This window comes from Lactuca serriola, chromosome 4, assembly GCF_051521515.1.
Source record: "Lactuca serriola cultivar US96UC23 chromosome 4, Lser_US96UC23_V15, whole genome shotgun sequence".
NCBI classification, from domain to species: domain Eukaryota; kingdom Viridiplantae; phylum Streptophyta; class Magnoliopsida; order Asterales; family Asteraceae; genus Lactuca; species Lactuca serriola.
Genome location: NC_136411.1, coordinates 387192361 through 387211501, shown reverse-complemented (window position 1 = coordinate 387211501; position 19141 = coordinate 387192361). Strand labels below are relative to the sequence as shown.

General features: G+C 32.6%; 1 protein-coding gene across 1 annotated transcript; it reads right to left on the bottom strand.

Annotated features, from left to right (window-relative positions):
- Positions 1 to 10791: 10791 nt before the first annotated feature.
- LOC145097807 (ABC transporter B family member 19) lies at positions 10792 to 18643 on the bottom strand. Its single transcript, XM_079035446.1, has 9 exons — positions 18141 to 18643; positions 17838 to 17892; positions 17321 to 17496; positions 16884 to 17084; positions 16531 to 16790; positions 16136 to 16452; positions 14582 to 15628; positions 14262 to 14503; positions 10792 to 12213 (listed from the first exon to the last, which is right to left on the bottom strand). The coding sequence occupies exons 1-9, from the start codon at positions 18390 to 18392 to the stop codon at positions 11005 to 11007; spliced, it is 3759 nt and encodes a 1252-aa protein (XP_078891572.1). The 5' UTR covers positions 18393 to 18643; the 3' UTR covers positions 10792 to 11004.
- Positions 18644 to 19141: the final 498 nt, after the last annotated feature.

Here is a 19141-nt window from a genome sequence, read left to right as displayed (position 1 = left end):
ATAACAGCCCTTATGGAGAGAATAGAGACTACAACATATATAGATACACCACACAAGGGACTGTGTTCTACCGATTTGGGATACACTAACATTAACGAATCTAAGTAAAATTCCTTGTTTTCTAACTTCACACAAGTTAATATACCACCTAAACTAAACCTCCAAAGTAATATGTTCAACTTGATAGGAACAAAATTATTTCATCGAATAGACACCTCTGACATCATCAATACCTCACTATCCAAGAAGCTTCTCGCTAAGGAAATAATGAAAGCCTTAGAAGGCTCCAAATACCACCCATATTTATCATCACTATCTGTCAAGACAAACCATTGATCAAAGAAAGTAAATTTATCTACTTCTCTTTTTCCACACCCCTTTTGGGCAATTGTCTAAGAAAAGCCATCATCATAACCTCTAAAAGCCTATCATACACTAAAGACTCCTTACTATTGTCTATGTGTAAAATCTAGGAAACTTATGACTAAGTTTCTCATTACCAAGACAAACATCCAACCAAAATCTAGTAGATACACTATTCCCAAACTTGATCTTACAAAAGTCTTAAATATCAAGGTACTTGGATGAGAGACACTTAATAGAACGAACAATGCTAAGCCATGGCGTACTGTATGCATTTCTTGACATTGAGGTTTTGAAGCCAACCATGTGGTTTGTGAATGGATTTGACCACTTGAACCCACATTGTATCCTTATGCTCATAAAACATGCACCTCCATTTAAACATATTGAAAGCGAATACACTGTTGACTTCAAGGCCACTTTTTTTCTTACTAACCATTAATTTATTCCAATGCACCTACTGTAACTCTCATTGACTTAAATCCATGAAAACACCATAATTTATAAACTTGGTAAAATATTTTGTCCTCTTTTCCCCTTCCAAAAAAAAACTTTGTAAAATATTTCAATTACGCCTTATTCCGAAGTTTTGTTTAAAGATGGATATGGAATGATACGTAGGAAAAGTGAGGGGTGTCGAAGGAAAATCATGTTCCTGAGATTCATTAATGGAGGGAAAGTGAGGGGAGGGAAAGGATTTTTGGAGCCAAATTTTCCTTCCAAATTGGACGGATTTGGGAAGAAAGTAAGAGGAAGGAAAGTTTTAAGTTTTATTTTATTTTTCCTCCTAACTCGGGAACACAAAAATTTAAAATTTTTCTTTTATTTCCTTCAAACTCGGGAATACGGAATAATGAATATTTTCTTTCCCCTCCCTTTCGTTCTATCAAAATTTTCCTTCCCTTTCCTTTATTGAATTTACCAAAATTAAATAAAAATAAAATAAAATAAACTTAGGAACAAGCCGTTAATGTTAGAATAAATGTACAAATGTCGTAAATTTGTTAGGTTTCCAAAAAAAACTACTACTTATTTTTTTCAAGACATTTCAACTTTGTTAAGTTTTCATCTTTAAAGTTTACATAAGGTAAATTATTTTAAGATGGGTTCATCTATCCGTACCCCTTTTAATATATACATACCCCTTATTCATTATCCTAATAATCAACTCTCATAATTACATAATAATGTTTATTTTTTTACATTTAGTTATTAGTCAGTTGTTAAGTAATTATAAATATTTTTTTATAATATATAAATTATTAATTTTTTTAAATCTATTTAAAAATATATTATTTTATATTATTAAAAAAGACTTGAAATGTTTTCTTAAAGAAATTAGTATAATTTATAAAAAGACAAGTTGGTTTAAAAAACTTAAAATATTTTATTAAAAAATGACAAAAATGTTATAAAAACTTAATTTTTATTTTTATAAATGTATTTTATTAAAAATTTCTATACATAAATTGTAAGAGGTAAAAATTAGAATGTGTAAAATGTAAAACATTTAAAACTTAGGGGTTGTAGCTGTCAAATTTGGGGATAGAAAACCTTTCTTATCTCCTAATAAACGAGGGAGAGAAACGTTTCAGGCCGCTGGTCCGATGCTCCAAAGATGTTCATGGTGTTATGGTGTTCTGACGATCTACCGTCTCCAACCGATGTGTGGTGTTCCGCCGACGATGGCAGGGAAACGCAGCAACAGTCAGTGTTGTTGGTGGTCATGTACGACGACTTTCAGTCGGTTGTGTTGTGCGGGGTGGTCAAGTTTGGGGTTTGATTTACAGTGGTGCGCCGACAATAGACATGTTGGGGGTGGTCTAACATAAGAAACAATAGATCATGTAGTGATTCACAATGGTCTTCACCCTTTTATTTCTGTTTCTCTCAATCTAGATGTTAGTTGGCGGTCGGCTAGGGCTCACTTGATCTGTCTCCCCCTCTTGTTCTACCAATTTCTAGATCTTTTTGGTAGATATCCAACGGTAGGTTGCCAACAACGGTTAGTAGCGGCTCAAGGGGGGAGTCATTGGTGTATAGTTGTTTAAGTGTTGATAGCGATGTCAACAGGGGCAAATGGGATGGCCGCCCCCGCCCCCGTTTTCCCGTCTCCATTTGGGTTGTCTTTTTTGGCTAAGGAAGTTGTTTTTTGGGATAAAATAAGTTTTTTTGGGCTAAAATGGGCTATTTTTTGGATAAAAAAATAGTTATTTATAGCATAAATTTACATGTTAAAAACAAAAATGTTATAACATCTCAAAAATATTATACTAAACTTAAAAACATTATGTTTTGTTGAATTTTGGAAGCTCAAAGTTATTGATATTATTTATTATCTTTATATAAATAATATATTAACGGGACCCCATTGGGGGCTCGGGATGGAAATGTTCATCCCTTCCTCCACCCCCCGAAATTAAAACGAGGGTTAACCCTGCCATGCCCCGCCCCCGATTTTTTAAAGAAATATCATTCATACAGGATTGGGGTCCCACAGATTCGGGGTCCTATGAGACTTTTTAACATCCCTAAGTATTGAATATAACATATTAAAAACTTATTTTGATTATTATAAAAAGATTATTCAATGTTTTGAAAATCATTTGATGCTCTATGGAATAATTAAGTGGTACACACTTTTCAAAAATTATGGTTTGGTTAAAAATATATGATGTGCAGTTTTCAATATCCTAAAAGTAGCATTTTACATGTATTGGCGATAAATATAAAGAAGCTACAATAATTAAACTAGATTATAACCCGCATTAAACACGGGGAACACATAGAAAACATACAAATGTCTTCAGATATTACATAATAATTATAACAAGAATTATGATTATTGGAATTATTGAAATGTGTAGAAGATACATTGAAATCGATAAATATTTATAATCGTTGAAGGACTTCTTTGTAGACAACATTTTTTGTTTTATTCGTTGAACGACTTTCCTCGTCACATATCAGTACCTTCAAACCTTTTATACTTGTAGCACGGGAAATAACTACATATAACTGAAATTGACCATACGTGAATACGGGTCTACGTAAATATAATCCAACATTTGATAATGATTGTCCTTGACTTTTGTTAATGGTCATAGCGAAACAAACAGTTACGGGTAATTGCCTTCGCTGAAAACGGAATGGAATTTTTTATCAGATGGGGTTAACTTTATGCGAGGTATATAAGTAGTCTCGTTGAAAAATCTACCAGATATGATTTGGGCTTCAATGACGTGTCTTCCAAGCCTTACTATCTGTAATCTAGTACCTTTTTTTAGTATAAGTTTATGGTTGGGAATTCTGGAAGCCTTAAAACCATTCAACACATCTGGAGAGTATATTGGTTCCTCAAAAGATCTTGTACCACCGTCTCACAAAACAGAATCTGAACTTCGATACGTTTTTCCTTCATCTTTCATCAATTCTAACATGTAGTCATTGATAGCATCGACTTCTTCATTTGTAGGGACCAAAATAGCTTTATCTTGAAAATAAGATGGATCATCAAGATGGTTCTGAAAGGATGAATAAAGGGTGGATACAATTGAATGAATATGATCACCTATAAAGGGAACGATAAAATCTTTTGGAAATTCAACTTCAATTTCACCGTCATTAGGGCCACTGATAGTACCTTCACTAATTTTAAGAATCTATTCAGCAAATGATTTTGTCTCTTTGAAATCATTGTTTGGACAACTGACCTGAAACCTCATGTTTATGGTCAAATATAAAACTGTACATTCACTCCATAATCTAGATGAGTGCAATGATGCCTGGACAATATATGAATGACTTCCTCTTTGTATTACTGGAAGAATTTGTCGAAAGTCCCTCCAAATACAATGGTCTTGCCTCCAAACAGTTTATTCTTGTCCGATGAAAGGATAACGTCTCTAAATGTCCTATCAAATGCTTCGAAACAATGATGGTGCATCATCACAACTTCATCCCAAATGATAAGTCTCTCTTTATTCAACACGGTAGTTACGTCGTTACCTAGCGTAATAGAACAAAATGAATCCTCATTAAGTTAATTAGTAAATGAAATCTTGAATGTGTTGTCCTACCACCAGAGGGAAAGAGTGCTGCAATTCCACTTGAAGCAATTTTGATAAAAATTTCACCTTTGAATCTAATAGCAGCAGACAATGTCTTCCAAACAAATGTTTTTCCTATTCCTCCATAACCATACAGGAAAAAGACACCACCTTTTTTGTTGTTAACCGCATTGATAATTGTATCATAAACGTTTTTTGCTCGACATTTAATTTGGAATGATGTTCTTGATGTTCAACTTCAAGAGTGGACAAATCATAATTTTGCTAATCTTGAATTAACATATTGGAAGAATCTTGAATATATTTGTGATTAGGGAATGGCATTTTGGGTATTTGCTTCAAACTCAATTCATGGCTCAATAACGATTTCTCAATGTATGACAACGTAAGGTGGAAAATTGCTTCCGGTTAGCTTCAAGGCTTAAAAGACAAAAAATAACTAAATTATTTATTTGTAATATATATTAAAGTTAGAACTTTTTTGTATAAATGGGTTAGATTATTTGAAATTTTACCTATCACATCGATTTCTTCTTCACAAACGTGAACAACATCATCAGAAGGACAATTATAGGTCTCTTTAAAAACATGATGAGGTTTGGATAGACTATTCGATGTAATCAACATAACAAATAGAGACCTACGGAAAGAAGCGGTAGCCCAATGATGTGTTTCGTGTATATATGATTTGTACTCTCTATCATCGTCTAATAGAACAAGAGTGTAGCAAGCATCTTTGTAAGAGTTATAAATGGTCCTATTAACCGTCCTAATATCTTCATAGCAAGTAGAACCCTTTACTTTGTTGAGCAAAATGCGTAAGAACATCACCAAACTTAGGAGACATGTGATTAATTCTGCCAAGTGACTTTGTCTTTGTTTTTCTTCTTGTCCATACTTTATCTAATTTATTCCAAACATACCCAGTTGGGAATTCAACATATGATAGCTTCTGGGCATTTTCATCATAGTTGTTACATTCTATCCAAGCCAAAAATTGAGAGGCGGCAATAGTGGGATTAGAAACAGCATTAGTAACACGTTGGTATGGTTTAAAAACATGTTATTTGTCTTCAAGGTGAAACGACAACCTTTTAACAGGTGGTGTTCTATAATTAATGGCATACCCAAAAAGTATTCAGCATGCCTCGTAAGCAGAAATATAACGACAATTGTAAAACTCAACAATTTCATCACGATTGTTATTTTCTTTATGTTGTTTATTTTTTTGGGCGTTATAAAAAGAAGTTGTGATCATGTCTAGTCATTTGTTAATATACTTATAAAGGTACTTTATAGATCCAACCTGACTACACCACTCAAAATTCATATGTGTTTGGTATTGCTTCAAAAGTATCTTATTATATGGAACAACATATCTGAAAAAGAAACAAACATGTCATAAATAATATTAAAATCATATTATTTTTAAAACAGAGGTTTGAAGATTGGAACAAGAGATCACACATGCTTAATCGTACCGACAACAATCAATGTTTTTTCCTGAAAAATATTGATGTAAGTTTAAATTATACAATAGAAAAAGTAAAATGAAATATGAGGGTAAAAATAATCCAAAAAACTAATTGACATAATATAAATTTCATAAATGAAAGGTAAGTATATAAACTTCATCTACTTGTTGGAGATCAGCAATAACATGGAAATCAAACTTACGAAGGAAATAGTCATTTTCAGAGTAGAGGATGGAGAACGAAGCGCTGCTACAATTTGCAATTATGCTTTGAGCATCTGCTTGTGAAAAAAATAATGATTCTTAAACACATGGGACTCAACCAAGCCCTCTTGACTCTTTTTTTATGTGCAAGCGAATAATTGGGGGAGTTACAAGAGAAAAATATGAATTGGTTTAACATACAAGAAGATTATGGAAAATTGTTAAAAGTTTTCAATAGGCACTCTAATTATAGAAATGTCAAGTAGGGCTATCCAGCATTCAAATACATATATCGTTCTATACCAAATCTATTGTAAAATGAATATTCTACACCACATAAGTCACATTGTAAGCCCACCTTTCCGTTTTTAGATTTTTTTGTGGAGTTTTTTTAGCAATTGAACACTGAAATTTTCATTTTTAATTTAACAGTAAAATAGTTTTTTTGTTAGAGTTATACTCATCATTTTCATCTAGTTTGATTTTTTTGTTAGAGTTATACTCGTCATTTTCACCTGGTTTGATATGCATGACACTTATCATTCGTTAGACGTTATATGTTAGAATAACAATTCCCCAAAATATAATATCATTCATTAAATGCAGAATAATTGTCATCTGAAGGATTGTGTTAGTTAATAAAATCGACAATGACAGAATATGATAATTGGCTAATAGAGATGACTATTATTGTAAAAAGAACTACTTTTTTGCAGAATGGTTCTCATTTGAAGGACTTTTATGGGTAAGTATTGAGAATATGAAAATATAATGAGATCGGCTAATAGTGTAAGGACTATTATTGTAATATTTATAAATTACAAGGCAGAAAACAAATAAAGTTTAATGATTATCCAAAAACAAATAAACTTTGTGATAATGATACGTTGAATTCAAATAGTACAGAAAACATGATTCATAACGAATCTTCAATAATTTCATGGACTTATTATTAAACTTTTGTTGATAGGAACAGGAATGTTGGTATTCCAATTGCAGTGAGTCGATCAGATGATGGAATTGAAAAAAACATAATTGGAAAGGGGATATATAAAAAATGATAAATTACAAAAAGATGATATTCAGGAAATGATTTGCTAACGATTATACAAAGTTTTAATCTTTATCAAGTTACTAAAGAATAGGTAATTATTGGCTAAATTTTAGACAATAAATATGGATATTCTTTAAATGTAAATTTATCTACCGATTTGTTGAGGGATTTTAATTTATCTATTTAATCTATGGACTTGATCTTTTAATTATGAAATATATATATATATATACATATATATACCCTAATAAATGAAAATGACTTTGCCACATGTCCTCTTCTCATACATTTGGACACATGGCATTTTCTAGAAATTTTAAATTTATCTATTTTCCACTTGTCATTTTATTGTATTTTTGATTTTATTAAATTAAATTCCACATTTAATATATAAGGTAATATATATGTAAGGTATTTATTAGAAATGGTTTATATATGTAATGTATCTAATGCATTAAAGTCTCATTAATTGTAATAATTCAAAAAATTTCTTATTTTTCTTATAAATTTAAAGTTTTCAAATTGTTAAAATTTTATATTTAATTTTTTTTAAATAAACCCATGTAATACATGGGTCTCACACCTAGTATATATATATATATATATATATATATATATATATATATATATATATATATATATATATATATATATATATATAGGGTTAGGTTATTTTGTTTTCACTATCTATTGTGTGCATATATGACTGATTCTGAACCAATCATTTTAGTTATTTTAAGAAAGTAATTAATGCATATTACATGTTGAAGACATAATAGGTATTAATTACATCTTCAGCATTTAATAGGCATTAATTACTTTTTAAAATAACTAAAATGATTGGTCCAGAATCAATCATACGAACACACAATAGACAATGAAAACATTTGAACTTAACTCTCTCTCTCTCTCTCTCTCTCTCTCTCTCTCTCTCTCTCTCTCTCTCTATATATATATATATATATATATATATATATATATATATATATATATATATATATATATATATATATATATCGTTTGAATTTACATTTACTTACTTCATTAAATTAATTTCCTTATTAAACGGATATTAAAGATAATTAAGATTATTGAAATTAAATAAAGTGAAGGATAATGTGAGCAAAATATTTAAAGATGAAAAAGATAAGGGTGAAATACAATCAAAAGTGCAAATTGTTTAAGATGTTATGATAATGTTTCTGTTTTAATATATATTAGAAATAGAGATAACCTTAAAATAAGTTACCGATAATTACACCAAAAAAAATAATGATGAATGGGGTATATTAAAGAAATCAAGGGTATTAATTGTAGTATCCTTTTAACATTAGCAAAATATAAGGACTTGCATCACATGGTTCGATAATGACTTTTCAAAATTATATTGATAAAGACTTCATCAAAATCTCAAATTGCTGTATGAAAATCTTTTTCCGATAATGACATTCGTCTTTCTAAATAATTACCAAAATATAAGGGCTTGCATAACATTTGCCCTTTATATAAAACTGGGTGTCTTTATAATCATGACAAAAAATAAATTAAAAACTTTTGTTTTTTTTTACAATTTCATATATATCCTTTTTAAACATTAATATATTATATTTGCTAAACTTAAAATCTAAATATCATATTTATTTTTTATAAATTTGTAAAATATCATATATGTTTTTTAAACATTAATATATATATATATATATATATATATATATATATATATATATATATATATATATATATATATATATATACACACACATACACACATACAAGTAGTTTCATGCGAAAACATAAATATTTTGTGAAAATGTGCAAACAGATTTTATCTTATAAAAATCAAACACATGTATTTTAGAAATTAAATTTATTAGCAATAAATTAAAGATAATAAGTTTATATTTAAGAGTGTTATGGTCATATAGATTTAAAGATAATTTTAACAACCGTTTTTTTTTCACGTACTTGACCACTTTTAAATTCAAGTCAAGTTTTCATAATAAAAATATCAAAAAAATATCAATGGTAATATCCAAAGTATCCTTTATCTACAATATGATAATAATCAGCAACAATAAAAACTGAACAATCAAATATATATATATATATATATATATATATATATATATATATATATATATATATATATATATATATATATATATATATATATATACACGAAATTCTCTATTTTTGGTAAATACTGATATTTTGAAGGTTTATAATTGGCAAAGATAATATTAAAAAACTAAGTTTGGTAAATATACTATTTTGATGTCTAAAAAGTTATATACGAAATTCTCTATTTTTTTCATATTATCTTGAATGAAATATTTTAACAAAGTTCTAATCCTTTTAATAGATTTTTAAACTTCAATTACCAAGTTAAAATTAAAGGCAGACTTGTTTGGGTTCTTTGCATTTTAAAGGTTTGCCAAACAATCAAATAATTGAAGACATGGATAACATGAGATGTCTAAAAAATCATTGAAAATAAGATCTTTTAACAACCCTTTCCCTTTGGTCTAATCAATAACCCCATTTCTTGTGTGGGGCTTTAGTCTTAAAAAGCAAACTTTTGTGTGCTGAAATTTAGATAATCAAAAGACACATATTCTTTAAAAAAAAAAAAAAAAAAAAAAAAAAAAAAAAAAAAGAAGCAATTGTGGAAAAAGAGAAAGAACACTTGCAAGCCACATGGGGTTCGAAAAAGATGGGATATGATCAATCAATTACCTCCTTTTTGCTGTCTATAAACTTTTAACATGCATTATGTTTATACCCACTAACATGTTATCCAATCTTATACATTATAAATGTGTTCAAACTAAGATACATGAACAAGTGAAATGAAAACATATATGTGATAACAAAATTCAACTTTAAACGAGTATAACTTTTAAAGCAGATATTATCACAGACGTCGTTAATGCTAGACCCAATAGCCGGATCTATAGATACTTTAATAGAACTCCAGATTCAATAATCTGTCTTTATGATTATTGATTTTTATTTGATTTTGTTGTGTAATAAATTCATAAAGTTAATATCATAAATTGGCAACTACCTAATTTTTTCACAAAACACTATCAATTTAAAAAATGGCGTCAGAAGGTAGACAATCAACTGTAACATTGTAAATATCATTATAATGATTTTTCAGAGTACTTTGTAAATGAAGACAAATAGTTCGTTATCTCTCTATTGTAGTTTTTCTAATCAATTATATTTTGTAAAAAAAGTTAAGTTGTTTGTTACCTACATACGAGGTTAACCAAAATTCATACGAATTTTCTACAAATCACATCATTTACCTAAGGAAATAATATTTAGTTGTTTTGTTTTATTTTTAAACTTTTAAAAGCTATCTAGGTCATAAAATGTTTTTCTTTTAAATTGAAAGAAAGCTATAAATAAATTGAATATGAAGAAATCATGATTTATAACGTTAGTTTGGGAATGAAACTCAATAATAAAAGTCATATTGTATATTCTGGTCTTTTAATAAATAGAACAACAAAAGGAATTGAATTCAAGCACTCCACGAACCCAGATACCGAATTCTAATCCTGTGGGGTTTGATAACAACCTATAAAGCAAACATGTCCTTAATTTTTAATAGTTCATACCAAAAATATAAAACCATCCATTATAAAGGATTATAAAAAATTAATAAACACAACAAGCATTCAATTACAAAGTGTTGGGGGTAGGGTAGTTAATATGTAACCAATCGACCAAACATAACGACTGGAAACCCCAAAAAAAGACATGCACAATTTACTATTTTCCTTCTTCTACGTAAAACCACCCCTTAACTCTTAAAAGTTACATCACAATCACATACGATGTTGTTGTAGTTGCAAGAGCCTAGAGTAAGCCCCTTCGGGTCGGCTAATAAGTTCCCCATGGCTACCTTGTTCAACAATCCTCCCATCTTGAACCACACCAATACTGTCGACCCCTCTGATGGTCGACAGACGGTGTGCAATAAGGACAGTCGTCCTACCCCTCATCAACCGCTCGAGTGCGTCCTGAAGGACGCACTCTGACTCAGCGTCCAATGCGCTCGTCGCTTCGTCTAGTAACAGAATCGCTGGATTTTTTAAAACGGCTCGAGCGATCGCGATTCTTTGTTTTTGCCCGCCGGAGAGTTGAACACCGCGTTCGCCGACCGGAGTATTGTAACCTTCCGGCAAGCCGGAAACGAATGTATGGACGTTAGCGGCGGTTGCCGCCTGGATAACCTCCGCCTCGGTGGCTCCGGCTTTCCCGTACGCGATGTTTTCCATTATCGTGGCGGCGAATAACGCAGGTTCTTGTTGGACTAGACCGATTTTTAACCGGAGAGATTTTAGGTTTAACCGTCGGATATCTTTTCCGTCAATCATAACTTTTCCAGCGGTCGGGTCGTAGAAACGCTCGATCAATGCGATGACCGAGCTTTTTCCCGACCCGCTCGGTCCGACCAGAGCCTGGCTCTGACCGGACCGGATTCTCAGACTGAAGTCTTTGAAAACGGGAACATCCGGTCTCGACGGGTACGAGAAATCGACATGACGAAGCTCGATTTCTCCCCGGACAGTGTCGACCACGTCGGAATCGGGATCGTCTGGGTCGATTCGGGTTTGTCGATCGAGGATCGAGAAAACCGAACCGATGGCTTCACCACCCCGGATGATTTCCGGGGCGAGGCTGACAGTCTCAGCTACCGAGTTTGCAGTTATCACCAACACGATGAAGACTTTGATGACTTTTGAGAAGGTGGAGAGGCCTTTGGTAACGAGGTGGGCGCCGTACCACAGGATTAAGGCTTCTGATGCGAAGAGAGAGAGCTGTGAGATGCCGAATAGGATGCCGGAAAGTTGACTCCGGCGAAGACTTTGTGTTTGGGGGAGACGGAGTTCGTCGGAGAATAGGGAGAGGATTTTGTCTTGGGCGTTGAAGGCTGCTACTGTTCTGATGTTGCTTACTCCTTCTCCGGCGATCATGCTTGTTTTTGCGTGGGCTTTTGCTGTGTCTCCGGCGAAGCCTTTGAGAGAAAGTTGCTGTAAATTGAAAAGTAAGACAGGAATTAGCGACAATATTATATCATTTTTTTTCATCAAAATTATGTAGCAGTTTTGTGTGAAGGAAGATTCATTTCCAACCTATCAACATAATTTTAACATCAAAAACAACATTCTAACTTTCAAGTGCATATTTTACCGTAAATTATATAAATTTAAATAATAACCCTTATATTTAGTAGTTTTTTTTTACCAATTCGACTGACATCTAGTTTATTACAGTAATTTCATAAATTATGGTCATTATAAAAGTGTCGTCAAGATAATTGATTCATTTATGATTATTTATCGTATTTTTACAACTATTTAATTAAATAAAAATACTTACATAAATGTCGACAAATATTACACATTTATGTATTGGAATATATATGTCAATTGTATGTTTTATATAGGAACGCTATTGTGATATATAATATGATATAACAAATAACAAATATTACAGCTAAAATATAATTAAATAATTAAATAAACATCAATAAAAAAAACTTTTAAACAAGTCTTGTTTTTCAGGATTGTGGAAAACGGAAATGACAAAACTACCCTTGGTTTGAAGTAAAGTTGACAAGTTAAAAGTAAGTCACGTCTGGGACCCTGAAGTGTTTAAGAAGTAAATGGTATGGGGACAAAAGGACACATACCTCTAGTAAGGTGGTAGTTGCTCAATATACAAGGCAAAATATAAGAAATTATTTATAAGCACATAGTAGCTAAAAATTTATCTATTAAAAAACAATTGTTTTAAATTCATATGCATGAACATAACAGTTTATATAATAAAATATGAGAAAAAACAATTTAGCCTAGCCACTACGCATATACAAATAACCATCACTTTTTTGCTTGCTGCAACATTCACAATTTGCTGTTTTGTATACCCCACAAAAAATATTAAAAAAACAAAAATAAATGAAGTCGTTTTGTTGGTTATGCTGCGAAATTAATACTACAAAATTGTTCATATTATTAGAAAATCATAGGTTTTTTATCTTGCAAAATTGTTTCATTTAAGTTGCTATATATATTAATAAGAAAATTTATAACTATTATATTTTTAGCAAATAACCGGTACTATTTCATACGATAAAAAAAAAACAAGGCTAACCCTGTTGATGTATGAGTACTACAGTGTCCACAATCGCAATCAATTTGACTAGATTTGTGAAGGAAGAATATGATCAATAAGAGAGCGTGGTGTACTGGTGTATGAAGGCTTTGGGGCCCAACAACACAGTCCATTTTCCAAATGCATAAATGCTCTGACAATTCAGGCTTCAATAGAAATTATAAATAGAAGAGCGAAAGTTGAATAATAATTTATTTATTTTTAAAGTATAATAATAAATAATGGTTTTTCTAGAAGAAAGTGCAACGATCACGGGCTAGGAATCTCCCCTGCCATTCTGTATGGACATCACAGTAAATGTAGTAGCATTCTGCATTCACATGTCCTCTTTTATTTTCCTTTGCTTTTTTATTTTACCTCACAGTAAAAATTTACCAAAAACTTTCACCAAGGACAAAATAGTCATTTACTAAAACTACGAGCTAAATAGTTAGATTTAACAAGACCCAGAGACCAGAATAATTTCAATAAAATGAAACCATTGAGACAATTTGGACTAAACCTATTAATTTGAATATATCGTATCAGCCAAATTTGTAATGAACTGTTTATGTAAATATTAAAATACATTTTGTTATTGAAAGATAGTGTTTTTTGAACTTTCCAAATGCAAAAGTGGTATAGAATATAGATCCTTTATTGGAGCAAGAGTTTTGTGAAAGTATGAACAGGAATTGAGGAAAGCACATGCAAGCCACTTTGAAACTGAATCTACATTCTTGTCGTTTAATATCAAAGATAATATCACCCAAAATCAAGATTCGAGATTATCAATAAAACCGATGCAATTTCAATTTTGACTATGGTCAACTTTATCTGGAGGCAGCATGCGTGATTTCAGTTCGTACTTAGATTAATATTATAATATTATATGGAACAGTAATAAAGGCATTCAGTTTACCTGGGCAAAATGGGCGAGAACAAGAAGAGGAAAAGTAGCGAGAATCAGAAGTGAAACCCTCCATTCGACAATGAAAGCGACTACAAATGACGTGAGAAGTGACGTCATGTTCTGTAATATAACAGAGATCCTCTCAGCTATCGCGGATTTCACGTCTGCTGCATCTGTTGCTAACCTCGCTGCCACTAGACTCGAGTTATGCTCCTCCTCATCAAACCACCCAACTTCATTTCTCATTATCGCTATAAACAAAACAAAAAAAAAATTAGTAAAACTTTTGTCTAAAAAATAAAATACATGTAAACCATTTATTTATATACCTGAAAGCATCATTCTTCGAACTCGTGTAGTGAGATTCTCACCCATGATACTAAAGAAATAATGTTGGATTAAATACGCAACAACCGCGTATAAACCAGCTCCAACATATATAAAAACATACTCTTTTGTCTTTCTCTCCATTCTCGCAGGGTTATCAAAGTAAAAAACCTCAATCATATTACTCATCACAATCGCAAAAGTCGGACCAATAAACCCGGATAAAATCGACCCAATTGCACCCATAATCGAATACGGCCACTCGGGTGCATTCATTTTCAAAAGCCTAAAAAAATACCCACTCGGAGCTCCGTTTTTCCGATCCGTTTCCGCATTCGATATCATTTCAATCCGCCCATCCGCACCCGTACTATACTGATAACTCAAATTCCTTAAGCTTCCGGATCGAAGACTTAAAGATTTTGTAGACAATGAATTGCTCAACCGCGATGACCGCGTCCGGTGAGTCATCGACGGGTTTGAAAAATCGCGGTTTCCGATCATTTCTTGGAACCGGATTAATGACGAATACGCCCCTGGGCGGGAAATAAGTTCCTCGTGGGTCCCGGTTTCGATGATTTGTCCTTGTTGGATTACCGCGATGGAATCGACGTTTCTAATGGTGGAAAGGCGGTGCGCGATTACTACGGTGGTTCTTCCGACCATCAGGCGGTCGAGGGCTTCTTGGACGATGTTTTCGGAGGCGGAATCGAGTGCTGATGTGGCCTCGTCTAAGAGGAGGATTTTAGGGTTTTTTAACATGGCTCTTGCGATTGCGATGCGTTGTTTTTGACCACCGGAAAGTTGGATTCCGCGTTCGCCGACTTGGGTGTTGTAGCTGTTTGGGAGGAGGGTGATGAAGGAATGCGCGTTGGCGGCTGACGTGGCGGCTTCCACTTCGGATGTGGTGGCATTGGGTTTTCCGTAGAGGATGTTTTCGAGGATTGTGGTGGCGAAGAGTGCGGGTTCTTGGTTGACTAGACCGATTTGGTCGCGAAGCCATTTTAGTTGGAGGGTTTTGATGTCCACGTCATCTAGCAAGATTTGTCCTGCATAATGCGGGAGGTTAGCTGTATGAATTAAGTGCTTAATGGATAAATGATATCATCTGCATATGGATAAATGACCATTTTACCCGTATCCTATTCGAATATGTTTCTATTTTTCGAACCAAAAAAATCATCTAAATGTGAGTAAATGTTCATTTTACTTTTTTGTAACACAAAGTATGTTTCTTTTGTTGGACAGAATCATCCCTCGGAAAGTGAGTAAATGACCATTTTACCCTTACGTACACACAATACGTTTCTTGTTTTGACTTGATGAATCATCAATGTGAGTCAATGACTATTTTTACCATTTTGTATTAGGTTTTTTTTACAATGAGAATTCTGAATATAAGTAAATGACCATTTAAGTGATGCCAAATAACAGATGGCAAAAGGGTAGGGAGGTAAAAAAAAAAAAAAAAAGGAGAGTCTGAATAGTTAACTCATTAAGAAGTGCTTATTAAGTGAAAAAGAAAAAAGAAACAGGTAGTAAGATTAAAGATATACCTTGATTAGGGTCATAAAACCGTTCGATTAGGGAAACAACTGTGCTTTTACCGGACCCACTACCACCAACCACCGCAACTGTCTTTCCAGCCGGGAAGAAAATGGAAAACTCTTTAAAGATAAGAACATCGGGCCTTGAAGGGTAACTAAAAGACACCTCCTTAAATTCAATATTCCCGTTGACCTCGGTCAAACATTTCCCATCAGTAGAGTCTTGAACTATAGTCGGTTTTTGCTTAATGATTTCCAATAATTTATATCCAGCAGCTTTCCCTTTGCTGAATGCTCCAAGATTCGAAAACGACTGACCCAAACTCCTGTTATGATTATTTTGATTAAAATTTAAAAAAAAATTGGGTTTTTGAAGAAACAATTATTATAGTAAAAAAGCTTACATGCCACCAACAATGGCGGAGAAGATTGCTGTAAATGCTTTTCCACCATCTGTCTGCCCATTCCTAATAAACACACCCGCATACCAAAACACAAGTGCCCATGACATGCATGCGATTCCATATGTGCATCCCAATCCCAATCCTTTTGCCATTCCTGCTTTGTATCCCAATTTGAGAGTGTGTTGTATTGCATCTGAATATGAATCGAGTGCTTTGGTTTCTCCCACATATGAATACACTGTTCTTACTTGTGCAATTGCCTGTTAATTAATAACAATAGTCGATTAATATATGATCATATAAAGTAAGTGAATTAATTTATTAAGATTTCAGATTTCAGATTAGTAGATTACCTGTTCAGCGATGATGCCAGCATTGGCATAGGATTCACGGCTTTTGGAAGTGAGACCTGTAAGAGTATAAGCGTATAATCCACCTGCAAATGCGATTCCGGGGATCACTGCAACACTTAGAAGAGCTAGCTTCCATGCGGAAACGAAACCAACAACCAATCCAGCCAAAAATGTCGAGAGATAATGGATAAAGTTTCCCACCTAATGAAAGGGGAACAGTTAGGTTTCTTTATCGAGATAGATGATTCAAAGTATGCTAATATGGCGAATGAAATATTGAGATATGTATGACGTTGTTTATTGGACCCCACATCCCCGCCATTAATGGAGTCTGTTTATGTTTCTGTTTCAGGTGCTCGTAACAAATTATCCATCAACATCTCTGGAATTAAAACCAGTAGATGTGTTCAAAAGGAAAAGTTGAAAAGAGAGATTACCTTCTCACTAATGGCGTCTTGGACAAGTAGAGTATCAGTGGAGACACTAAAAACGATATCTCCTGTTCTTGCATCTGTATCGTAAAATCCAACGTCTTGTTTTAAAACTGCTTCCAAATATCTCTTCCTCAACGTGCTCACTTGCCTTTCTCCGGTGTACATCCAACATCCGATTTCTGTTCATACACAATTTTAAACATAATTAATCAACAAATTATATAATAATAATTAATCATGATCGATTTCATTTTCATAAACAAAAGCTAGAATTCGAAAGTGATGGAGATGTTTGTGATGTATTAGAAAATTATTGAAAATTTTGACCAAGTGCGTGACGAAAAGGACAAGAGATAACGAGGAACCCACGTGCACATGATCCTTTGTGAACTGGCTAAAATAAGCATTTTTCAATAATGAAGTGTGAAATCAAAAATTTATGGCAACCGATGTTTATTAATTAATATTAATATATATAAAATAAAAGAGAGACAACAACGGATCGAGTTTAGCTTCTCACCTGCGTATGACGATATGCACACTACCAATCCGAGATAGACGAAATACAGAGCATACTGCATTAAATTAGAGTAAATAGATATTCAGATCTGAAACCTGTGATTAATCGCACCGAAAATTGAAAAACAATAAATATTTAATCCACTGACTCAGACTAGTCACTAGATAGCATTTTTTTTCGTGAAAATCCTCACAAAATTGAAAAAGAAGAAGCTCGTTTAATCTGGACTCTGGAGAGATAATAATAATAATAATAATAATAATAATAACAATGATGATGATGATGTTGATGATGATGAATAACCTTTGAAACTTCGTGAGTCATGGTGTTCAAATCCGATTGGTTTTTTCCGAAGCCATTAATCATTTGTCCGAACAAGAGGAAGAAGAAAGGCATGGAAGATCCGTGAATAATGGCACCGATGCTACCTAAAATCATGAGAGCGTAATCGAACTTGTCCGCGAATGAAAACAGTTGGTAGAAGGGAATACTCTGCTCCTTTCTCTTTTCTGCTTGCGCCGGCATTGCCTTGGACGCCTCCGTCGTCTCCGCCATTTTACAAAACTCCGTTTGTATACCGGAAAGCCTTTCTGTCAAACTTTATTTTACAAATTAATCGAGAGAAAAGTCGAAAACGACTCAATCGCCATGAAAGAAGAGCTTGTAAAGGAGAGAGAGATCTAGGAATCAGCAGTGGCGGTGCTCGGTGTTTTAGTGAGGAATGGTGTGTGGTCCACGAGACTGGAGTTTTGGTCAAACGAGAGAGTGTGTTTGGGTCTGTGTTTGTTTTTGAGAGTAGAGTGAATGTGAAGTTGGGTTATATAAAAGGAGGGGGAGTTTAACCCTGGTTTACAAAAGGTATCAAGCCAAAGGACAAAAATGGAATTTCATTTATAATGCTAGATAAATAAAATATTATTTGGGTTTTATTGTTTTTAACATTTTATAAATCTTGTTTCACAAACTTGGTCATTTTAATTCTTTACATTTATACATTGAATAAATTTATCTTTTTCTTTTATATCCTCTCCACTCCATTAAAGCACTTCGACGTCTAAGATATTAGTTGTTCAACAACGAATTTTGTAACGTTTTTAAAAGCTTTTATTTAAATAAAAAGCTTCCAATTTAAAAATTAATTCAACTAGTTATGATACTTTTAATTTTTAAATTTTATAATTTTATCTTTGTGTTATTTTACATTAGTCAAAAGGTTAAAACTATTTTCCTCCTAACATTTTCATGTAAATAAAAGTTATAGCTTTTAGTTAGTGGTTAATTTTGACAAACACATCTTATATCTA

Excerpts from the sequence above, each read along its gene's own strand:
- LOC145097807 (XM_079035446.1), bottom strand. The coding sequence starts at position 18,392 with ATGGCGGAGACGACGGAGGCGTCCAAGGCAATGCCGGCGCAAGCAGAA. Across the intron at positions 16,791-16,883 it reads CTGGCATCATCGCTGAACAG|GCAATTGCACAAGTAAGAAC; the intron begins GTAATCTACTAA and ends ATTAATTAACAG. Across the intron at positions 14,504-14,581 it reads TCGAAGAATGATGCTTTCAG|CGATAATGAGAAATGAAGTT; the intron begins GTATATAAATAA and ends TTTTGTTTATAG.